This window comes from Oncorhynchus masou, chromosome 4 (assembly GCF_036934945.1).
Source record: "Oncorhynchus masou masou isolate Uvic2021 chromosome 4, UVic_Omas_1.1, whole genome shotgun sequence".
NCBI lineage: Eukaryota > Metazoa > Chordata > Actinopteri > Salmoniformes > Salmonidae > Oncorhynchus > Oncorhynchus masou.
In genome coordinates this window covers 547,657-570,419 of record NC_088215.1, presented here as the reverse complement: position 1 = coordinate 570,419, position 22,763 = coordinate 547,657, and the positions used below count along the sequence as shown (strand labels likewise).

At 42.4% G+C, this 22,763-nt stretch overlaps 1 protein-coding gene across 2 annotated transcripts in view; it reads left to right on the top strand.

Moving 5' to 3' along the window:
* LOC135520949 (serum response factor-like) overlaps window positions 1–22,124 on the top strand; it is a 31,145-nt gene extending 9,021 nt beyond the window's left edge. Inside the window, exons 2-8 of one of the 2 annotated variants that reach the window (XM_064946825.1) lie at window positions 473–742; window positions 10,391–10,643; window positions 11,171–11,326; window positions 15,727–15,831; window positions 17,790–17,966; window positions 18,335–18,411; window positions 18,517–22,124. In XM_064946825.1, the coding sequence (XP_064802897.1) occupies window positions 473–742; window positions 10,391–10,643; window positions 11,171–11,326; window positions 15,727–15,831; window positions 17,790–17,966; window positions 18,335–18,411; window positions 18,517–18,606 (1,128 nt within the window). In that variant the 3' untranslated portion in view covers window positions 18,607–22,124. The remainder of the gene's footprint in view (window positions 1–472; window positions 743–10,390; window positions 10,644–11,170; window positions 11,327–15,726; window positions 15,832–17,789; window positions 17,967–18,334; window positions 18,412–18,516) is intronic. The other variant, XM_064946833.1, reaches the window with a different exon arrangement.
* Window positions 22,125–22,763: the final 639 nt, after the last annotated feature.

Genomic DNA, 22,763 nt, shown 5'->3' with positions numbered 1-22,763 from the left:
ACTGTGGATCAAACATAAACCTTGATACTGTAAATTGGATGTCTTCAAATATGAAAATGTGATGTACATTTGGACTCACGGGTGTGTAGTTTGCTTGTATGACGAAGCGGTATTTATTATAACCCTCAGCGTATTATCTTTCAGAACAGCGACTCGTCTCTATTTACAGCATTTCCTTCACTCAAACGACATGTGCAGAGGTAGCCCAATTAGCAGGAAGGTTGGAGGCATCTTGTTGTCGCGCACATGCTCAAGATTATAATAGCTGTCAGTTAAAACCCATACAGTGCTGTGAAGCGGCGAACCTGAGCTCTGACGTCAATGTATAGCATGTCACTCTACAGCCACTGCGTTCCAATTTAGGCACTTATCAATGACCCGTATACGGGATAACATGACTGTGGGTGGAAAGGGCTACATTAAGTTTGATTTGATGCCTGATGTTCTCTCATCCCTCTTCCCACTCCCCCAGGCCTACGAGCTCTCCACTCTAACGGGAACCCAGGTCCTCCTCCTGGTGGCCAGCGAGACAGGCCACGTCTACACATTTGCCACACGCAAGCTCCAGCCCATGATTACCAGCGAGACGGGCAAGGCGCTCATCCAGACGTGCCTCAACTCACCTGACTCGCCGCCCCGCAATGACCCGTCCACCGACCAGCGCATGAGCGCCACAGGATTCGAGGAGACGGACCTCACCTACCAGGTGTCGGAGGGGGACGGCTGCACAGAGCCCACCAAGGTGAGGTGGTTACAGTCTCCTGGGGTTAACGCAACCGATAGCTGCTTCATAGCATCTGGGTTACCATGCATCAAGTTACCTAATGCTGTCTTATATGGTGCTTTTAGCCTAGCAGTTGCATGGAGGTGTTTTTTCGAACTCCTAGATCAACAAACCTGTTGTCACACTTTTTTTTGCATACTGTGCGTAATAATAATAATGCAGTATGTGGAAGAGGTATATTTTTGCTCTGTTCATTCTTTATCCTGTTGGGAAATGGGCACAGGCTTCAGAACCAAGGAGGTTTGCTAGGATGCTATAGAGTGCTGGAAAGAGAACCAGTGTAGGATGTCTTAACTTGTAGTAGCATTCACTTGAAAAGCAAAGGTGTTAGCGGTCTTAGAATTAAAGGCACTAGCCAGTGGTAGTTTCACCTCTGGTAAAGTGTGTGTGTGTGTGGGAGAACAAACTTTCCAGCCAGAGAAACCTTTTGTAGCCACCAAAAAAGAAATGTATTCATGCCTCAACAACAACAACAACAAACTGGATCAAAGTCATAGTACAACATCACAGGACCATCATTTTGCTTAAACGGTTGACATCACTACATGGGTCCTTTAACCAAAGCTGACCGATGGGTTAACTGGTACGTCTCCTTAGACTTCACTGTTATTCATGGGCAAATGAAAAACAAAAAATGCTTCACAGTAGATTGGTGAAAATAATATTTGGCCTCTTTGTCCTTATATGGGATGGTTTCCTCTAGTTTCTCTCTTGGCAGAGGGCTGATTGCATTCCATATAAGCTGCAGCTGTTTTCAGCGTTGGTTGGAGGCTGTGATTTTCAAGGAAACGTGGTGAGCTCTATGTGAGGAGGTTCAGCGATGTACGCCAACCTGAGGCTAAATGTTTTGCTTGAGTAAATAAAAAGGGCCTTTGTTGGGCTAGTTTTGCGCTTTATTGTCAACCACTTGTTGTCAGTTTTATCTCTCACCTGGCTTAATACCGAGGGGAATAAACAGTAGCTTCCTCGGATGGTCATGTTGCTGGTTAATTCACCAGGCACAGGCCTACACTTTTCGCTTTGGAAATATAGCGTGAGCTACACAAGTTCACATTAATATTTTTATTTATAGATGGACCATTGACCCCCATTTTAAAGCAGAGAAGCTTATGATAAGTGACAACAAATCATGTCATGATGCGCAGTTATTTTAATGAAATGGAAACAAATGCGGTAGTGTTAATTATGAGTGATGGCGAAGATTCTGGATTTTTCAGCTCATTAAGATTCTTTACTCAACCAAAAGCCAGACTTGCTTTGAAATACAATTGGTTGTTGGTGATGAACTACGGTACTACTTTTGCTCACAGGTGCTGTGGTGGGAGGAATCCTCACTGCTCACTCTGTGGAGAGAAAGTTTCTATTTAAAGGGGTTTCTGTCTGACTAGTCACCTCAGCTGTGGTGTTGCGCAAAGCACTGATAGAAAGAAAGTAAGTAAGTTGTCAGGAACACTGAAATACAGATGGACATGGATGCTGTTCAGGAGCAAAAGTGGGCTGGGCTTGGGTTCTGGACTCAATCAGACCACAGCCAGACGCCCACAGTCAGTGTCATAACAAGAAACAGGCCATCCAACGCAAACATAGTAGGGCATTACACTCAACCTAGTTTTTCATTGTTTGCTTTGCTCTCAGTAAAGAGAGTGAGCCCGTTGCATGGTGCTATTTCCTGACAGGTGAGCCGCGGGGCCCCTGGGGTGTTTGTTTACTAGTTTTGTCCCCTCTTTTGGAAGAGACTCGTTCAGCAAATGTTTATGGAGGAGGAAATGGACTTATGCTCAGAGGGATAACTTGTTCAAATAGGCTAATGTAGATATCCTCTAGAAAGAAAAAAGGAAACCAAGTGCCCTAGACTAGAATGCACTATAATGAATGCAAGACACTGAATGCGGTCAGTTGAGTCGGTTTATTTTCGCTTTATGGGCCGAGTGTCTGAGGGTTTTCACTCCACCTCGTACTTGATTGATGTATTAATGTCACTAATTAGTAAAGAACTCCCCTCACCTGGTTGTCTAGGTCTTTATTGAAAGGGAAAAACCTATACTCTGCCCTCCGTGGAATTAGTTCGATACCCCTGAGGTAGTACCTCCCTGTGGGCCCCCAAAAAGGCTAAAATGTCCCATCGTTGACACTTTGATCCCGGTTCCTTCAATTCGATACCGGTTCCAAAGATGTTTTTGTGTGTTGAATCATTTAATTAGGTTTCTGACTATATTCAATGGAAATAAGTATAACCACTAACAAATGTTTTTTACATTTTATTTACATTTTCATAAGCGCTTCAAAGGTAAATTTTTAGTGCTGCTGGAACAAAGTTGCGGCTGAATGCAGCATTGCTGTCGGCACACATGACATTTCCTGCTGTTGAGTAGTAGCCAGCCAGCCTACTACCAAAATGTTTCTGTTCATGTTTTCCCTTTGCAGTTTGTTTATTGACTAGCTTTAAACGAAGCCAAACTGTTACATCTTAGTAGAACTGCAGCACACATCTGTGCGTTTTCTCTCCGCTGCGCTATAAACTGTGGGTAAACAATGCAGGTGATGGTGAATACACCCAATGCAAGCTCAGAAAGTACATGGCAACTATTAGTGGCACTCCAGTCTCCTTTTCATCTCATTTAACACCTGATTTACTTAAAGCTGCAATATGTCACCTTTGGGCGACCCGGCCAAATTTACATAGACGTATGTCATTCTCATTGAACGCAAGTCTATGAAGCAGTATATCTGTTTTTATATGCGCTATTTCTATGCTTGCTGTACTTAACTTCTTGGATATAGGGGGCGCTATTTTAATTTTGGGATGAAAAACGTTCCCGTTTTAAACAAGATATTTTGTCACGAAAAGATGCTCGACTATGCATATAATTGACATATAATTGAAAACACTGACGTTTTCAAAACTGCAAAGATATTGTCTGGGAGTGCCACAGAACTGATGTTACAGGAAAAAACCCAGATAAAAATCCAATCAGGAAGTGCCGCATTCTTCGAAACCGCCTCATGCCAATGACTCATTATATGGCTGTGAAGGAGCTAGGAGTCAGCTTACGTTTTCCACATTTTCCCCAAGGTGTCTGCAGCATTGTGACGTATTTGTAGGCATATCATTGGAAGATTGACCATAAGAGACGACATCTACCAGGTGGTCGCTTGGTGTCCTCGGTCGCAATTATTGCATAATCTCCAGCTGCAGTATTTTTCCGTTTGCTTCTGATGAGAAGCCAACTGCCACCACTGATAGATTATCGAATAGATATGTGAAAAACACCTTGAGGATTGATTCTAAACAACATTTGCCATGTTTCTGTCTATTATGGAGCTAATTTGGAAAAAAGGTTGTAAGTGACTGCATTTTCCGGTCTTTTTCTTAGCCAAACGTGATGAACAAAACGGAGCTATTTCGTCTCCACAAATAATCTTTTTGGAAAAAATGAACATTTGCTATCTAACTAAGAGTCTCGTCATTGAAAACATCCGAAGTTCTTCAAAGGTAAATGATTTTATTTGAATGCTTTTCTTGTTTTTGTGAAAATGTTGCCTGCTGAATGCTAGACTTAATGCTATGCTAGGCTATCAATACTCTTACACAAATGCTTGTGTAGCTTTGGTTGAAAAGCATATTTTGAAAATCTGAGGTGAGTGTTAAAGTTTTGTACACCAGCTTAAAATACAATATTTTTGGTTATGGAAAATATATATATCAAACTCATTCCACAGAGGGCCGAGTGTCCATGGGTTTTCACTCCTCTCTTGTACTTGATTTATGAATTAAGGTCACTAATTAGTAGGGATGCACAATATATTGGTGAACATATCGGATGTCTAGTTTAACGCCGATGTGAAAAAATGATGTCAAAGCTGACGTGCATACCTATATAACGTAGATACATAACATAATGACACCACGTAAAATGTAGCGCTACACGTGCAACACAGCATTCCTAACCTAGCGAACCTGTCTGAAGTGTGAATCGAGCAGTCAACAAGTCGAGGAATCATTTGAAAGAGTAACATTTCAGCGAGACAACTCAAAGGAGAAATCCATTAAAACCAAGATAATGGAATTCATTGCCCTTGACAATCAACCGTTCTGTCGTGGGTGATGTTGGCTTTCGCCGACTGGTCGAGCACCGGGACACACTACCAAGTGCGCTATTTTTCAGATGTTGCCCTACCGGAGTTGCACAGTAATAGCGTCACTGCTTCAGACATACTATGGAATGGCGTTTGGGTCTTCACGTGTCAAAGATACAGTAGTACTGTCAAAGCTGTACAAAAAGTCTGCAAACACCGGCCCCAAACAATGCGTTTACAATACCGCGTTGGTAATAAAGCATTTGTTTGACCGCAACTTCTGGGGTAGCTAGCTTCAGCTTGGTAACTTTACCTAGCTAGCACCAATACAATCAGCCTGAAAACAATGACCAGTAGAAACATCAATTATTTTAATTCTTAGCAATGATTTATGAATCCTTGTAAGTATTTTTGTTCGCCTATTGAAATTTAACTTCAGTTCATGAAAATAAATAGTCAACTTAACCCTGTTGCCCAAAGCTAACGGTATATGCAGCCGGCTAGCTTCCTCTGGCTAGTGAGGCTCGACCGGACCGGGATGTGTTGTGAAGCTCGCCACAATAGTGGAATTTGCCTTCAAAATAAAAGTATGTAATTGACAGTGATGCAAATGTATACAAATAGAATTATGCCATACTTTTATTTTGAAGGCTAACCACAAAGTCCACTAATATTAACCTGTAGTGACACCCCATCCCGTGAACGGGACCGTTGTCATCATCTGACACTAATTAGCATAACGCAACGGACATATCTTCCTAGAAAATATTCCTATTCATGAAAATCACAAGTGAAATATATTGGAACACCGCTTAGCCTTTTGTTAATCACCCTGTCATCTCAGATTTTCAAAATATGCTTTACAGCCAACGCTAGACAAGCATTTGTAAGTTTATCATAGCATAGCATTATGCCTTGCTAGCAGCAGGCAACCTTGTCACGGAAATCAGAAAAGCAATCAAATTAAGTTGTTTACCTTTGATGAACTTCGGATGTTTTCACTTACGAGACTCCCAGGTAGACAGCCAAAGTTCTTTTTTTTTTTTTCAAAATATTATTTTTGTCTGTGAAATAGCTCAGTTTGTTCTATACGTTTGGCTGAGAAATCGCCCGGAAATTGCGGTCACCAAAAGAACTTAGCTAGGAACTTAAATATTCCAAATTAGCTCCATAATATCGACAGAAACATGGCAAATGTTGTTTAGAATCCATCCTCAAGGTGTTTTTCTAATATCTATTCGATAATATATCCGTCGGGACAATTCGTTTTTCACTTGGACCGATTGGAGTAATGGCTACCTCTGTATTTTACGCAAGAATCTCTCTCGGAGCCACCATGTGACCACTTACTCAATGTGGCCGCCTACGGCTATTCTTAAACAGAAATGAGTAAAACTACGTCACAATGCTGTAGACACCTTGGGGAATACGTAGAAAGTGTAAGCTCGTTGATGGTACATTCACAGCTGAATAGGGAGTCATTGGAACGCAGAGCTTTCAAAACCTGGGGCACCCCCGGATTGGATTTTGCTCGGGCTTTCGCCTGCAACATCAGTTCTGTTATACTCACAGACAATATCTTTACAGTTTTGGAAACGTTAGTGTTTTCTATCCAAAGCTGTCAATTATATGCATATTCTAGCATATTTTTCTGACAAAATACAGGAACGTGTTTTTTTTTTTTTTTTTTATGAAAATACTGCCCCATAACACCAAAAGGTTAAAGAAAATATTGGATATTGGTATCGGCCAAAAATGTCATCGGTGCATCACTACTAATTAATAAGGAACACCCCACCTGGTGGTCTAGGGCTTAATTGAAAGGAAAAAACAACCTGCAGACACTAGGGCCTCCATGGAATGAGTTTGATCACCCTGATCTACACTACTGAACAAAAATATAAAAGCAACATGCAACAATTTCAAATATTTTACTGAGTTAGTTTATAGAAGGAAGTCAGTCAATTTAAATACATTCATTAAGCCCTAATCTACAGATTTTTACATGACTGGGCAGAGTCTTCCCCCCCCCCACATCAACAGGTATGTATACAAACTTGTGCCCAACATTTGAGATAGAGGCACTTTTTGTGCGTATGGAACATTTCTGGGATCTTGTATTTCAGCTCATGAAACATGGGACCAACACTCTGTTTATTTTTGTTCAGTATCTTTTTCAGGGGGTAAATCAGCTTTAATATTGCAGATAAATTGTGTCTTCTATCATTCTAATTGTCTGCATCATTTCCAATCCCCCATATTTGTGTGTACAGTACCAGTCAAAAGTTTGGACACCTACTCATTCCAGGGTTTCTTTATTTTGACTATTTTCTACATTGTTGAATAGTGAATACATCAAACTAAGAAATAACACATATGGAACCAAAATAGTGTTAAAATATATTTGAGATTCTTCAAAGTAGCCACCCTTTGCCTTGATGACAGCTTTGCACACTCTTGGCATTCTCTAAAACCAGCTTCATGAGGTAGTCATCTGGAATGCATTTCAATTAACAGGTGTGCCTTGTTAAAAGAAAATAATTGCTCTATTTAGTAAAAGACCAAGTCCATATTATGGCAAGAACAGCTCAAATAAGCAAAGAGAAACAACAGTCCATTACTTTAAGACATGAAGACCCAGAGTTTTCTCTGCTACAGAGTATAAGTTCATTAGTTACCAGCCTCAGAAATTGCAGCCCCCCAAAAATGCTTCAGAATTCAAGTAACAGACATCTCAGTATCAACTGTTCAGAGGAGACTGCGTGAATCAGGACTTCATGGTCGACTTTCTTTGGCTAAAAAAACATGAGCAATGGATGTTATTAGACCATTGGAAATCTGTCCAAATGTGCTTTTTTTTTTTTTTTTTTTTTTGGTTCCAACCGCTGTCTTTGTTAGAAGCAGAGTAGGATGATCTCCGCATGTGTGGTTCCCACCGTGAAACATGGAGGACAGTCAGCTGAACATGTCCAATCAGCTGAATTTACCACAGGTGGACTCCAATCAAGTTGTAGAAACCTCTCAAGGATGATCAATGGAAACAGGATGCACCTGAGCTCAATTTTGAGTCTCATAGCTAAGGGTCTGAATACTAATGTGAATATGTATTTCTGTTAAAATATATTAGTGAAAATTTCTAAACCTGTTTTTGCTTTGTCGTTATGGGGTATTGTGTATAGATTGAGTAAAACATTTAATTTAATCCGTTAGAATAAGGCTGTAACGGAACAAAATTGGAAAAAGAAGGGGTCTGAATACTTTTTGAATGTAAGTTATATTATTTTAAATGTATTTAATATATTTTCCTTTTATTATTTACTAACCCTTACACCCCTCCCTTAATTGGAGAAAACTAATGGACAACAATACTTAGGCTTCTACTTTCAGTTTATACATACTATATACACTGCTCAAAAAAATAAAGGGAACACTTTAACAACACAATGTAACTCCAAGTCAATCACACTTCTGTGAAATCAAACTGTCCACTTAGGAAGCAACACTGATTGACAATAAATTTCACATGCTGTTGTGCAAATGGAATAGACAACAGGTGGAAATTATAGGCAATTAGCAAGACACCCCCAATAAAGGAGTGGTTCTGCAGGTGGAGACCACAGACCACTTCTCAGTTCCTATGCTTCCTGGCTGATGTTTTGGTCACCTTTGAATGCTGGCGGTGCTTTCACTCTAGTGGTAGCATGAGACGGAGTCTACAACCCACACAAGTGGCTCAGGTAGTGCAGCTCATCCAGGATGGCACATCAATGCGAGCTGTGGCAAGAAGGTTTGCTGTGTCTGTCAGCGTAGTGTCCAGAGCGTGGAGGCGCAACCAGGAGACAGGCCAGTACATCAGGGGACGTGGAGGAGGACGTAGGAGGGCAACAACCCAGCAGCAGGACCGCTACCTCTGCCTTTGTGCAAGGAGGAGCAGGAGGAGCACTGCCAGAGCCCTGCAAAATGACCTCCAGCAGGCCACAAATGTGCATGTCTGCTCAAACGGTCAGAAACAGACTCCATGAGTGTGGTATGAGGGCCCGACGTCCACAGGTGGGGGTTGTGCTTACAGCCCAACACCGTGCAGGATGTTTTTCATTTGCCAGAGAACACCAAGATTGGCAAATTCGCCACTGGCGCCCTGTGCTCTTCACAGCAGGTTCACACTGAGCACATGTGACAGACCTGACAGTCTGGAGACGCCGTGGAGAACGTTCTGCTGCCTGCAACATCCTCCAGCATGAGCGGTTTGGTGGTGGGTCAGTCATGGTGTGGGGTGGCATTTCTTTGGGGGGCCGCACAGCCCTCCATGTGCTCGCCAGAGGTAGCCTGACTGCCATTAGGTACCGAGATGAGATCCAAAGACCCCTTGTGAGACCATATGCTGATGCGGTTGGCCCTGGGTTCCTCCTAATGCAAGACAATGCTAGACCTCATGTGGCTGGAGTGTGTCAGCAGTTCCTGCAAGAGGAAGGCATTGATGCTATGGACTGGCCCGCCCGTTCCCCAGACCTGAATCCAATTGAGCACATCTGAGACATCATGTCTCGCTCCATCCACCAACGCCACGTTGCACCACAGACTGTCCAGGAGTTGGCGGATGCTTTAGTCTAGGTCTGGGAGGAGATCCCTCAGGAGACCATCTGCCACCTCATAAGGAGCATGCCCAGGTATTGTAGGGAGGTCATACATGCATGTGGAGGCCACACACACTACTGAGCCTCATTTTGACTTGTTTTAAGGACATTACATCAAAGTTGGATCAGCCTGTAGTGTGGTTTTCCACTTTAACTTTGTGTAACTCCAAATCCAGACCTCCATGGGTTGATAAATTTGATTTCCATTGATCATTTTTGTGTGATTTTGTTGTCAGCACATTCAACAATGTAAAGAGAAAAGTATTTAAGAATATTTCATTCATTCAGATCTAGGATGTGTTATTTTAGTGTTCCCTTTTATTTTTTTGAGCAGTGTACATTTTATGGACAGTATATATTTTCTTTACTTGACAATTGCTACCAAAGCAAGCGGCTTTGATCTTGGCGAGCTACACAAGCATATTTAACTATTTTCTTTGGTAGTTTGCCAATTCAAGCGACGGGTCCTAAGCCTCAATTATTTCCCAGCATTGTTTGTTCAAATTGGAAAATGTTCTCATCTCGTCATCGTCGTCTCTCCCCTCCCATCCCCAGACTCAAATCTGCTTTGCTTGATTTTCATAAAGCTAGTTAGCACACCAGCTTGCTCACAAACTACTCCAGGAGTTGAAGCTTAGCCCTTCAATGGAATCCTTGACATGTATCAACAACTTGTAAAATCTAAAAACACTCAGTGTGCTGACTGATGGACAGAGTGCATTATTTACCTGCAATGTTTCTCGGCATGAGAGAACGCAAATACATTTGGTTGGTACGTCCCCTTATATTTGGCTATCAAATTATCTACATATCATAAGCTACATAAGTAAAGATTCTCTCCAAATGCTCTGATAACAGATCAGTAAATATCTCTCCTGCTTTCTCCTTTTCTCAGGACATGATGAAGCCGACGTTCACCATGGCCAATCTGCCTGCCGGTGTCAACACCCAACCTACGTCGACGTCTTCTTCCTCCACCACCACCTCCGTGGCCATGCACTTGCAGAACAGCATCCCTGCCACCTGCTGGCAGGTCTCGGCGGGCATCAATACTCACAGTGCCACCAGCTGTGCCAACGGCACGGTGCTGAAGACCTCGGCCACGTCAACGAGCGTCATGCTACCTGGAGGGTTCACCCTGATGTCCGGTGAGTGAGGGGGGGTGTCCTGTTTTTGTTTTTTGTCTCACTTTCTTTGCCTCATCATTACCCACCTTATTGACTTGATTTATCTGTGTTGCACCCAACTTTATTTACTTCTATTCACCCCCCTGAATTGTTCCCTCATTTCAGAATTGCCCTTTTTTTTTTTATTGGTTGAAAATATTGCACCCCAATAAAACAAAAAATCCTCTGGGGCTTTTTGGCTGTGTTTGCATGTGGTTTGTCTGTGTGACTGTTATGACTGAGTGTGTTTTGTTTGAGTCTGTGTTGTCTGTGGCTGTACATTTTTCTGTGAAACTGTCTGTATTTTGTCTGAGGCTTTGTTCTGTCTGTGTTTGAGTATGTTTTGTCGGTGATGCTGTGTTTTATGTGGCTGTTTTTGTTTGTGTGGCTATGTCTGTTTACCCTCTATCTTTCTTTGTCTTTCTCGCTGTGTTGTGTTTTCTTGGTCTATTTGCTGGTTCCACTGCGTGAGACCTGGGCACCGCTAATTTTCTCTGCGCGTCCTCTAGGCGCACCGCTTCCCCTTGGCACGCACACCATTCCACTCAGTCAGCTGCAGGCCCTCCAGGGCCCCTTGGCCCAGACCAGCATCACCACCGCAGGGCACACCCAGCAGGGCCAGCAGACCACCCTGCTCCGCCTACCTGCAACTGTCTCGTTTACAGGTCAGGGGCTTCTTCACCCCGCCACGTTTTGTTTCCTTGCCACGATACTTCCGAGCATCAACTCTCCCTGAATTGCAAATCAACCCCTAGCTCCTAGACTTTTGGCAAGCAATATGGCAACAATTCTGACTTAATGGGGGAAAAAATGGTCTGCACAACAAATAATCTTTATTAATTTATTCTCTGTATGACTGCAGCCGCCTCTAGTGTACAGCTTAATCAATTTTGTTATATTTTTTAGATGATTCTGCCTTACCTATCAGAGGGCATGATGGAGCTACCACTATTTTGTTACATACATCCAATCTTCTCCGATCAACCATGGGGTTGATTTGGGATTTCTCCCTCTGTCTGCATGCATCTCTCACTGTTGATGTTTGTGTCGAGTGTCTCCAAATTGAGCCCAGTTTGTTTGCATCTAGGATCCCAGTCATTTCTCTGTAGCCACCTCTTGTCGCTGTTCAAAACTGGATCTCCCAATATCGCTATGCCTGTCTGTTAGTGTCCTTTTCGAGGTTTGTCTTTACCTCACTGTCTCTGTTAGAGGTCAACCGATGAATCGGAATGGCCAATTACTTAGGGCCGATTCCAAGTTTTCATAACAATCTGCATTTTTGGACACTGATAATGGTGTACAGTGTTTCCTCCGACACATTGGTGCGGCTGGCTTCCGGGTTGGATGGGCATTGTCAAAAAGCAGTGCGGCTTGGTTGGGTTGTGTTTCGAGGACTCATGGCTCTCGACCTTCGCCTCTCCCGAGTCCGTACGGGAGTTGCAGCTATGAGACAAGACTGTAACTACTACCAATTGGATACCACAAAATTGGGGAGAAAAAAGGATGTAAAAAAATAGACAATAAATCTTAACATAACTAGTGATTAACTACACATGATTGATGATATTACTAGTTTATCTAGCTTGTCCTGCGTTGCATATAATCGATGCGGTGCCTCTTAATTTATCATCGAATCACATCCTACTTCACCAAATGGGTGGTGATTTAACAAGCGCATTCGTGAAAAAAAGCACTGTCGTTGCATCAATGTGTACCTAATCATAAACAATGCCTTTCTTAACATCAATACACAACTACCGTGATTTCTGGACTATTAAGCGCACCTGAATATAAGTCGCACCCACTGAATTTTTTTTAAATATGTATTTTGTACATAAATAAGCCGCACATGTCTATAAGCCGCAGGTGCCTACCGGTACATCGAAACAAATGAACATTGCCCTTGTTGTCCTGTCTCCCTAATTCAGCTTTTAAATGAAACACGTCTTGTAATAAACAGTAGCCGACCAAGAAAGTCAGTGGTCACGATCTTCCTCCTCCTCTGCACTGAAACCACTGAAGTCATCTCCTTTGGTGTCGGAATTGAATAGCCTCAGTTGAAACACCTCGGCCGTCTGCTCTCTGTGTGTTGACCCAGTCTTCAAGCTCATTTTCTAGTTCGGGCCATCTGCTTTTCTTCCCTCTGAAAGCTTTTGTTGTCTTTTTGCACTGAGTCAATTCCTCACGCTGCTGTTTCCAACGTCTTATCATCGACTCATTAAGGCCAAGCTCCCATGCAGCAGCTCTATTTCCTTTTCCAACAGCCAGATCGATCGCCTTCAACTTGAAAGCTGCATCATATGCATTTATCTGTGTCTTTGCCATGATGAGGGTGACAAAATGACTATCGTAATCAGAATGATGGGAAGTTTGAGCGCGCTCGATTTACGTCAGTTTTTTGGCGGGAAAAATCCATAAATTAGCCGCGTCATTGTATAAACCGCGAGGTTTAAAAAAGTAGCGGCTTATAGTCCAGAAATTACAGTATATATTTTTAAACCTGCACATTTAGTTAATATTGCCTGCTAACATGAATTTCTTTTAGCTAGGGAAATTGTCACGTCTCTTGCGTTCTGTGCAAGCAGAGTCAGGCAGTTTGGGCCGCCTGGCTCGTTGCGAACTGTGTGAAGACCACTTCTTCCTAACAAAGACCGTAATTGGGCCTCCCGGGGGGCGCAGTGGTTAAGGGCGCTGTACTGCAGCGCCAGCTGTGCCATCAGAGACTCTGGGTTCGCGCCCAGGCTCTGTCGTAACTGGCCGCAACCCGGGAGGTCCGTGGGGCGACGCACAATTGGCCTAGCGTCGTCCGGGTTAGGGAGGGCTTGGCCGGTAGGGATGTCCTTGTCTCATCGCGCACCAGCGACTCCTGTGGCGGGCCGGGCGCAGTGCGCGCTAACCAAGGTTGCCAGGTGCACAGTGTTTCCTCTGACACATTGGTGCGGCTGGCTTCCGGGTTGAATGCGCGCTGTGTTAAGAAGCAGTGCAGCTTGGTTGGGTTGTGTATCGGAGGACGCATGACTTTCAACCTTCATCTCTCCCGGGCCCGTACGGAAGTTGTAGCGACGAGACACTACAAACAATTGGATACCACAAAATTGGGGAGAAACAGGGGTTAAAATTTCAAATAAATAAAAAAAGACCGTAATTAATTTGCCAGAATTTTACATAATTATGACATAACATTGAAGGTTGTGCAGTGTGACAGCAATATTTAGACTTGGATGCCACCCGTTAGATAAAATACGGAACGGTTCCGTATTTCACTGAAAGAATAAACATTTTGTTTTTCGAAATGATAGTTTACGGATTTGACCATATTAATGACCTATTTCTGTGTGTTATTACAGTTATGCCTATTTGATTGAGCAGTCTGACTGGCCGGTGGTAGGCAGCAGCAGGCTCGTAAGCATTAATTCAAACAGCACTTTCCTGCATTTGCAAGCAGCTCTTCTTGAAGCACAGCGCTGTTTATGACTTCAAGCCTATCAACTCCCGAAATTAGGCTGGAAATACTATAGCGCCTATAAGAACATCCCAATAGTCAAAGGTATATGAAATACAAATGGTATAGAGAAATAGTCCTATAATAACTACAACCTAAAACTTCTTACCTGGGAATATTGAAGACTATTAAAAGGAACCACCAGCTTTCATATGTTCTGAGCAAGGAACTTAAACGTTAGCTTTTTTACATGGCACATATTGCACTTTTACTTTCTTTGCCAACACTTTGTTTTTGCATTATTTAAACCAAATTGAACATGTTTCATTATTTGAGACTAAATTAATTTTATTGGTGTATTATATTAAGTTAAAGTAAGTGTTCATTCAGTATTGTTGTAATTGTCATTATTATATATACACACACACACACACAAAATTGGCCGATTTTAATCGGTATCGGCGTTGAAAAAATCATAATCGGTCGACCTCTACTCTCACTGCATCTGTCTCCCTATGTATGTTTGTTTGAGCCTGAGCTTTAGTCTCTCTTTACATTGCGATAAAGGCAAGAATACTAACATTTACAATGCAGTGAGAAGCATGTTTTTTATCTCCTTATGAGATTTAAATATGGTGCTCTGCTTGCAAGCAGTCACAGGAGAGGGCTCATTTGTTGACGGGACAAAGAGGCAATGAGGATGGATAATAAGGACTCATGGAAGGGTAAACAGGAGCTATATTTTAGGGACAAGGAGCGGGAGGAGTACGGTAGGTAAGTCAGTGTGTAGATAGGGACAGGAATGTAGGGAAGTGGATATTTTAGTCCGTTCACTGGTCAGTGTTTGTTACTGAATGGGTGTGTGTGCGCGTGGGGGGGGGCTCGCATTACAGCTGTTACTGATGGTGTGTATGTAGCCCAGCTCTAAACTCTTATCATAAGAAAAAGGCAAGTTGACGCCCTAAGTTATTTTTGAGCAGTCCTAAAGGTAACCCCCCACCCAGAGACAGAAAAAAAGTGTGAGTTGAAAGTCCCACACTTGTGTCCAATGTACCCTCACTTTTTTTTCTGCACTTGAATGTTGTGAAAATTCTGTGCAACTTCCAGCACGCGTTTACTGTGAACACTGAGGCTGTAGCCACATTAGCCCACTTCTCTCAGTGGGCTAATATTTCTTCTGCGCAGCAGTCCCGGGGCTACTGCGTAGAAATGCGCAGCTTAGAGGGAACATTGCATGTGTCAGTTTTCTCACTTGGTCATCATCTTCATGAACTGTAGTGAATGTAGGCTAACAATGGGGAAATTCTGTAAAATTGTCTAATAGCCCAAGTACTTCATTTATAAAATCACAACTGCTGAAAATGGAACACCTTTGTGTTGAATAGTATATCTGACAGCTGTATAGATGGGGATTCTGTGTTACTTTTCTATAGGTCTGTTAACCCTTGCTCAGCCACTTAACTGGTACACACCACTTCACTAACCCATTCATATTTACCACCCAACTTTAGTTATGTACCTATCAGAGGTAACATGCAAACTTGGCCTCCTATAATGAGTGTGCGAAAGTAGTTGAATGGCAAATTTAATATTGTCACTCTACGTGTGTGTGCGTCTTCTCAGGCGGAGGGATGGGCCAGCAGCTGCAGGCCATTCAGGTTCACCCCAGCAGCCAGCAGAGCTCTGTGAGCCACAGTGACCTCTCCCACATCACAAGCAACTCCACAGGTAAACAACAACCACCATACACTCACAGCAGCCTGTCTGCTTATGAGCCCATTTGACTATAATGCCAATATGATTTGAGGGGGTAAACAGCAATGCAATGATATTAGTATTGAGGGGGGGGTTAATGTTAAGTGTTAAATTGCTATATGATGACTGGTAGGCTTTTTACCCCACTCTCAAATGCGACAAGCAGCAGTCTGTTTACAAGTTGCCGTAATAATGAAATGTGCTCCTTGATGGACCCAATCCCAAGGAGGAGGGTCTGGAATGACTGGTGTAGCAGAGCATTAGCCCCATCTAGCGGGCAAATGGAGAGACTGACTTGAGTGCTACTTCTCAGTGGCAAGTGAAATTGACCTCTAGGCTCTAGCTCTTCGTCACTAGGCATTCCAATAGATCTGAAAGCACTGGACAGGTATTGACAATATGGTAATTGCTTTTCCTTGCCTTCTCATAGGCTGAGATACTGTACACTCGCATTATCTGCTAACCTTGTGTATGTGACCAATAAAATTGTATTTGATTTGAGCTGGTCTTGTCTCCGCCCTAACAATGGGAGTCATCCCAATGGTGGGAAGGCAGGCGTTCTGCTTATCCTTGACTGATTTTGATGGAGTAAACCCTCTCGCTATTGGGCCCAGTTTTTCAAAACTTTTCTGATTTCGGCAATGGGATTGGATTAAATGTTCGATTCTGGTATTTCAAAACAGAAAAACTAGAATGATTCTGATCATTTGGATTTGGTAATCCAATCTGACCTTTTAACCTAGATTTATCAATGATGGGAATGGAATTCTACAGGATTTCATTAATTTAAGGTCAAAATGACACATTCCGGTATTGTATTTGTTGTAGTAGGGACACTAACATTTGGTACCCTTAAAAAAATTGGTTTAGGTTTTTGGTTAAAAAATAAAAAGGATTTTTGTATTTTTATTTTGTCAGTTCACATAATATAATTTAAAAGCAAGCATTAAGGTGTCTAATAGAATATAGACATTTAATTAATGCATTTATAAAACATCCAAAATCTCTTTTCTTTTTTTTTACAAGAAAATAAACAAATGGCTGTGTGGTGGCTTCAATACAGCGTTCCCTGTCAGTCATCCAGGGTTCATACACATTAAAATTATTAAAGGAGAAGTTTCCTTTTTACAACCAAATCTCTCTCTTGATGTAAATGTTGTTTTATAGAAGGGTTCAGACATCTTTTTTTTGTTTTGTAATTTCACATGTTTTTGAGAAATGTACCCCAAACAGCAAATCACTTCCTGGTGCTCTTGTGTAGTATGGAGGCCCTGAAAAAACGTGAAGGAAAAAATAGTCGGAAACACCCAAATACATAATTTTAGAAAAGAGTCAAGCGCTCAGTATAGTGATGCAGGTCTTTAGCTGTTGTACAAATGAAATTGTCATTCCAAACTTTATCCGCAATGTTATATTCCCTTGTGTGTTTCTCAAACATGTGAAATCACAAAGGTGTCTGGATCCCCTTCAATAATAGAGATTTGGTTGTGAAACAGTTTTTCCAAACTCAAAGGTAGTGATTATGATAGTTTTGATGCCATAAATGTGGCTGTTGATCCCACTGGAAGGGTGGATATAGAATGGTGAAAGGCACTACAACCGAGAAATGTCAATGTCACTAAGGTGGGGAGATCAAACAACAGTATTCCATCCGAAAACCAAAGGTAACTAATTTTATGAAATGCTTGATTGCAGTATTGGTATGTGGTCATTTGTTAAATTGAGAAGTGTCAAATATCATGTACTTGCAGTACAAGTAATATGCAGGCTGTTTTTAATCTTACTTGCCTTTATTAACATCGGTCTTTGTTTCACTATGACTGTGTAGAAGTAGTAACATTTAATGTTGAAGTCACCATTCTATGAATGAACCATGTAGAATATTGATATGCATCCCTCATTGCCCTTGTTGTCCTGTCTCCCTAATTCAGTGAGCCTCCCCACCACCATCGTCACGTCCTCAGTGCCCTCATCGATGGGTGGTCACATGATGTACCCCGGCGCCCACACTGTTATGTACGCCACACCTACAACCTCGTTGGGCGACGGCAGTCTGACCGTGCTCAACACCTTCCCACAGACAGCCCATACACAGTCCCATGACCCCGGTGAGCCAATCAAGAGTCCAGACACCACAACTGGCCTAACAGGGCACTGATATACAGTGAGCTCAAAGTATTGGTACAGTGACAACTTTTTTTGTTGTTGTTTTGGCTATGTGCTCCAGCATTTGGATTTGAAATGATACAATGACTGAGGTTAAAATGCAGACTGTCAATAATTTGAGAGTATTTTCATCCATATCGGTTGAACCGTTGGTAATGTAATTTCTAATGTCATATCACCATGATGTCACTATCGACGGTGGCTGTCAATCATCCTCAATAGACGATACTATCGTAATATCGGCCAACCCTACTGGCTCGTTTATGTGTGCGATTTAATTTATTGGATTCGTTTTTCCCATCCCAACTAGGCGCTGTATCGCAGGTGTTCCTCACAGGACATCCTGGGACAGTTCAGATCCCTGTGTCCGCAGTGCAGCTCCACCCGGTAATGACACCCATGTTCCCTCTGTCACCACAACTCTGTTACCTCAACACTACCCTCACTGCTCAACAATACTGTCACCTAATCCCCTCTCCTTTTGACCTGTAGATGATGATTGGTCAGCAGTCAAGCAGCAGCAACCTCACAGAGCTTCAAGTGGTCAACCTGGATGCCCAGCATCACTCAAAGGATGATTGACCCACCCACATATCAATAGACTGCTTTACCCAGACACACATTTAAATGCACACACACCAGGGGATCACTGACGCCTTGCCAACAGACTGCCACCCCTATTTATTACTGCCTTTTCACAGCAATTATGTTTTTCTTCTTCTTTAAAAAAGAATAAACCTTGTAAGAATATGCACACACACACACTTACAAAGGATTGAGGTGTGGTACTGCCATTTTACTTTGTATACATTTTTGTATATTTGTCTTATTTTCTTTCTCTGCAAGAGTAGCTTGGCTTGACCTATCCACACATTGCTGGGGCTACAGCTTCACATTTCAATCAGACACTTGTAGTGTGTGCACATACCGGTTATACGTATGTGAACTGAAGAGGTTTTAAAATTTTGTTCTTCTTACGAATGTATTCTCTTTTAAGCCCCCTGGGTATCCAAATGTTGATTACTTATTTTTCTAATGTTGGCATATGAGTGATGGCTCTACACTACCAGTTGCTGTCATTAGGGTAATCATGTTTTTATTTCATTTCTGGGGGGCAAATGTACCATTGATGCCAGTATCTATTTGCTGATAATGATATATATATATCTCATTATCTCATTAACAAAGAATTCCCCTCAAAATCAAGCAAATGTCAAATTGACATATTTGTACCTTATGACTCTGCCATGTAGCTTGACTGCTATGCTTCTATGCTGTGCTAGAGTGGGCTGATACACTGACTTGCCCTTGTACTCGGGCAGGGTACAACCACTGGTTTAGGTCGTGCCCTATCATTCTGTAGGTTAAGGAATTACTTTAGAACATCGCAAGGTTAATCTGGAAGACTGGCGCAGGCATTTTGTCTCTTCTGTGTGAATCTACAGCACTTACTGTGTTGCTGCATAGATGGTACTGTATTTCCCATCAACTACTGAACTATTACCCCAATTGTAAAGGGGTGTTTTCAGGATGCTGGTTATGATTTCAATATTGAAGGACATTGTCTTAGTACCTAATACCCAAGTTTTTTTTTTTTTTTTTTTTAAACACATACAAGTATGTCAGTCGAGACCTATTACAGGATTTTGAAGATTTAACTATCTGGGTTGTGTTCGACCGCTGCACCACTTGGGAGCCCAGATGAAGACATCATCTCAGTGGAGATGTCACTACAGCCCCTGGTTCGAATCCAGGTTGTATCACAACCGGCCGTGATTGGGAGTCCCATAGGGCGGTGCACAATTGCACAGCGTTGTCGGGTTCTGGCCGGAGTAGGCCCGCCATTGTAAATAACAATTTGTTCTTAACTGACTTGCCTGGTTAAATATAAAAAAATATATATTAAATTAGGCACTAAATGGAGGAAAACTACCATATCAAAGGCTGTTTAGCCCATATTTTAGAAATCCGCTCTGCAATGTTGGGTGTTAGTATAACTGCACAAGTGTGGTTTTTAAAGAGAAAATCATCAAGCCAGTATTTATCGGTGTGTTTCTCTTGAGCTCATCCGTTGCCATCATAAGGGAAAAACAACATCAAAATGTTTAATGGGTAGTAATGTTAATTTACTTTTGTGGGAATCCTTCAAGGGCAAGCACCACTTTCTATCACTTAACTTGCCTGAAAAAAGACACACACACACACACACATACAGCTTCATGCCCACATTCTCTACCACGTGAAGATCTTCTGAGATGGGTGACAATGGTTAACTGTCAAAAACTATGTCAAATATCTATTCTTCAATTTAAATGTATGAATAAAAAATGTTTGTAGACAGTCACCAATATTTCCCCACTTCCTGTATGAAACAAACTGAAAAAGAATGGCTGTAATTGGGCTCCCAAGTGGCACAGCGGTCTAAGGAACGGCATCTCGGTGCTAGAGGTGTCACTACAAACCCTGGTTAGATTCCAGGCTGTATCAAAACCGGCCGTGATTGGGAGTCCCATAGGGCAGTGCACAATTGGACCAGAGTCGTTAGGGTTTGGCCGGGGAAGGCCGTCATTGTAAATAAGAATTTGTTCTTAACTGACTTGCCTAGTTAAGTAATGTTTGCCTTGTCGAGGTCGTTTCAGTGCGTTCTGTGTGGTGCTTAGGGTTGGATTTATTAATCCAATGTATGCGTCAAACGATGCGTAATGGTCGCAGAAGGTGAATGTTGAACTTTTGTTGCACACATATGCAGATGATGCTGCGTTCCATTTTGCTCAATAATACTGTTGGTGTGATCGAAGCGTTATTGTAATTCTGGTGTACCAAAACGCAAAAACACTAGGTGTGATCGAGGCATAAAGCAGAAAAGTGAAATCCTACAGCCTGTTTCCAAGCCACTAGACAAGTTCTGGATCTGGTACAGGGTCAGAAGGTACAAAGTACGACTGAGTAAGATCCATGGACCTCAGTACAGATCTATAACTAAACTCAGCAAAAAAAAATGTCCCTGTCTTTCAAAGATAATTTGTAAAAATCCAAATAACTAAACAGATCTTCATTGTAAAAGGTTTAAACACTGTTTCCCATGCTTGTTCAATGAACCATAAACAATTAATGAACGTGTACCTGTGGAATGGTCATTAAGACACTAGCAGCTTACAGATGGTAGGCAAGTAAGGACACAGTAATGCAAACTTAGGACACTAAAGAGGCCTGACTGAACGGACAATCCCTCCATCCGCAATAGGCTGAGAGAGGCTGGACTGAGGGCTTGTAGGCCTGTTGTAAGGCAGGTCCTCACCAGACATCACCGACCAGCAACGTTGCCTATGGGCACAAACCAACCGTCGCTGGACCAGACAAGACTGGCAAAAAGTGCTCTTCACTGACGAGTTGTGGTTTTGTCTCGCCAGGGGTGATGGTCAGATTTGCGTTTATCGTCGAAGGAATGAGCATTACACCGAGGCCTGTACTCTGGATCGATTTGGAGGTGGAGGGTCCGTCATGGTCTGGGGCGGTGTGTCAGCATCATCGGACTAAGCTTGTAATTGCGGGCAATCTCAATGTTGTGCATTACAGGGAAGACATCCTCCTCCCTCATGTGGTACCCTTCCTGCAGGCTCATCCTGACATGACCATCCTGCATGACAATGCCACCAGCCATACTGCTCGTTCTGTGTGTGATTTCCTGCAAGACAGGAATATCAGTGTTCTGCCACGGCCAGCAAAGAGCCCGGATCTCAATCCCATTGAGCACGTCAGGGACCTGTTGGATCGGAGGGTGAGGGCTTGGGCCTTTCCCCCCAGAAATGTCCGGGAACTTGCAGGTGCCTTGGTGGAAGAGTGGGGTAACATCTCACAGCAAGAACTGGCAAATCAGGTGCAGTCCATTAGGAGGAGATGCACTGCAGTACTTAATGCAGCTGATGGCCACACCAGATACTGACGGTTACTTTTGATTTCTGTTAGTCACATGTCTGTGGAACTTGTTTGGTTTATGTCTCAGTTGTTGAATCTTATGTTCATACAAATATTTTATGTTTATACAAATATTATACACATGTTAAGTTTGCTGAAAATAAACGCAATTGACTGTGAGAGGATGTTTTTGCTGAGGTCATCTTGCTGAGTCCCAACAGTGAGAAAATCAGTTAAAGGTCAGACCCCGCGCTGCTACATCTACCACGGTCTGGACCATCAGGTCAGAGATTGTCATTAAACAACTGTACCCCCGCCCCCAAAAAAGCTCCATATTACAACCTACGTGTTGTGATAATTGCTTTGCTTGCTTTATAAGCGGTTAGTTCAGATGCCTTGCTACCGTGATATATAGGCGTAAGGCCGAGACAATAAGACATCGTGGCAAAATAAATAGAACACGTAGCATTAAAAAGATTGCGTTTTAACCACCTGCTTTAAGACCCAAACAACGTTCCATAGAGAGTTACCGCAAGTTTCCAAGAAAACACGAGCAGTTTCCGCTATTTCAGCACCATTTCAACATTGTCAAATCACTTCTGCTTAGTCTAATACAGCTAAATGATACCAAAAACAATTTAGTCCAATCAACGTAAGCTAAATATCATGTGTCCTTTGTACTGATGTTATGTGTGCGAGCCTAAGTAGAAAAACATGTCGACTCGCCCTACTTGTAGAGAATTGCCAATGCCATCCTCCTCTCTCTCATGTTACCGAAATGCAAATGAATTACTTAAAAATCATAATGTGATTTTTCTGGATTT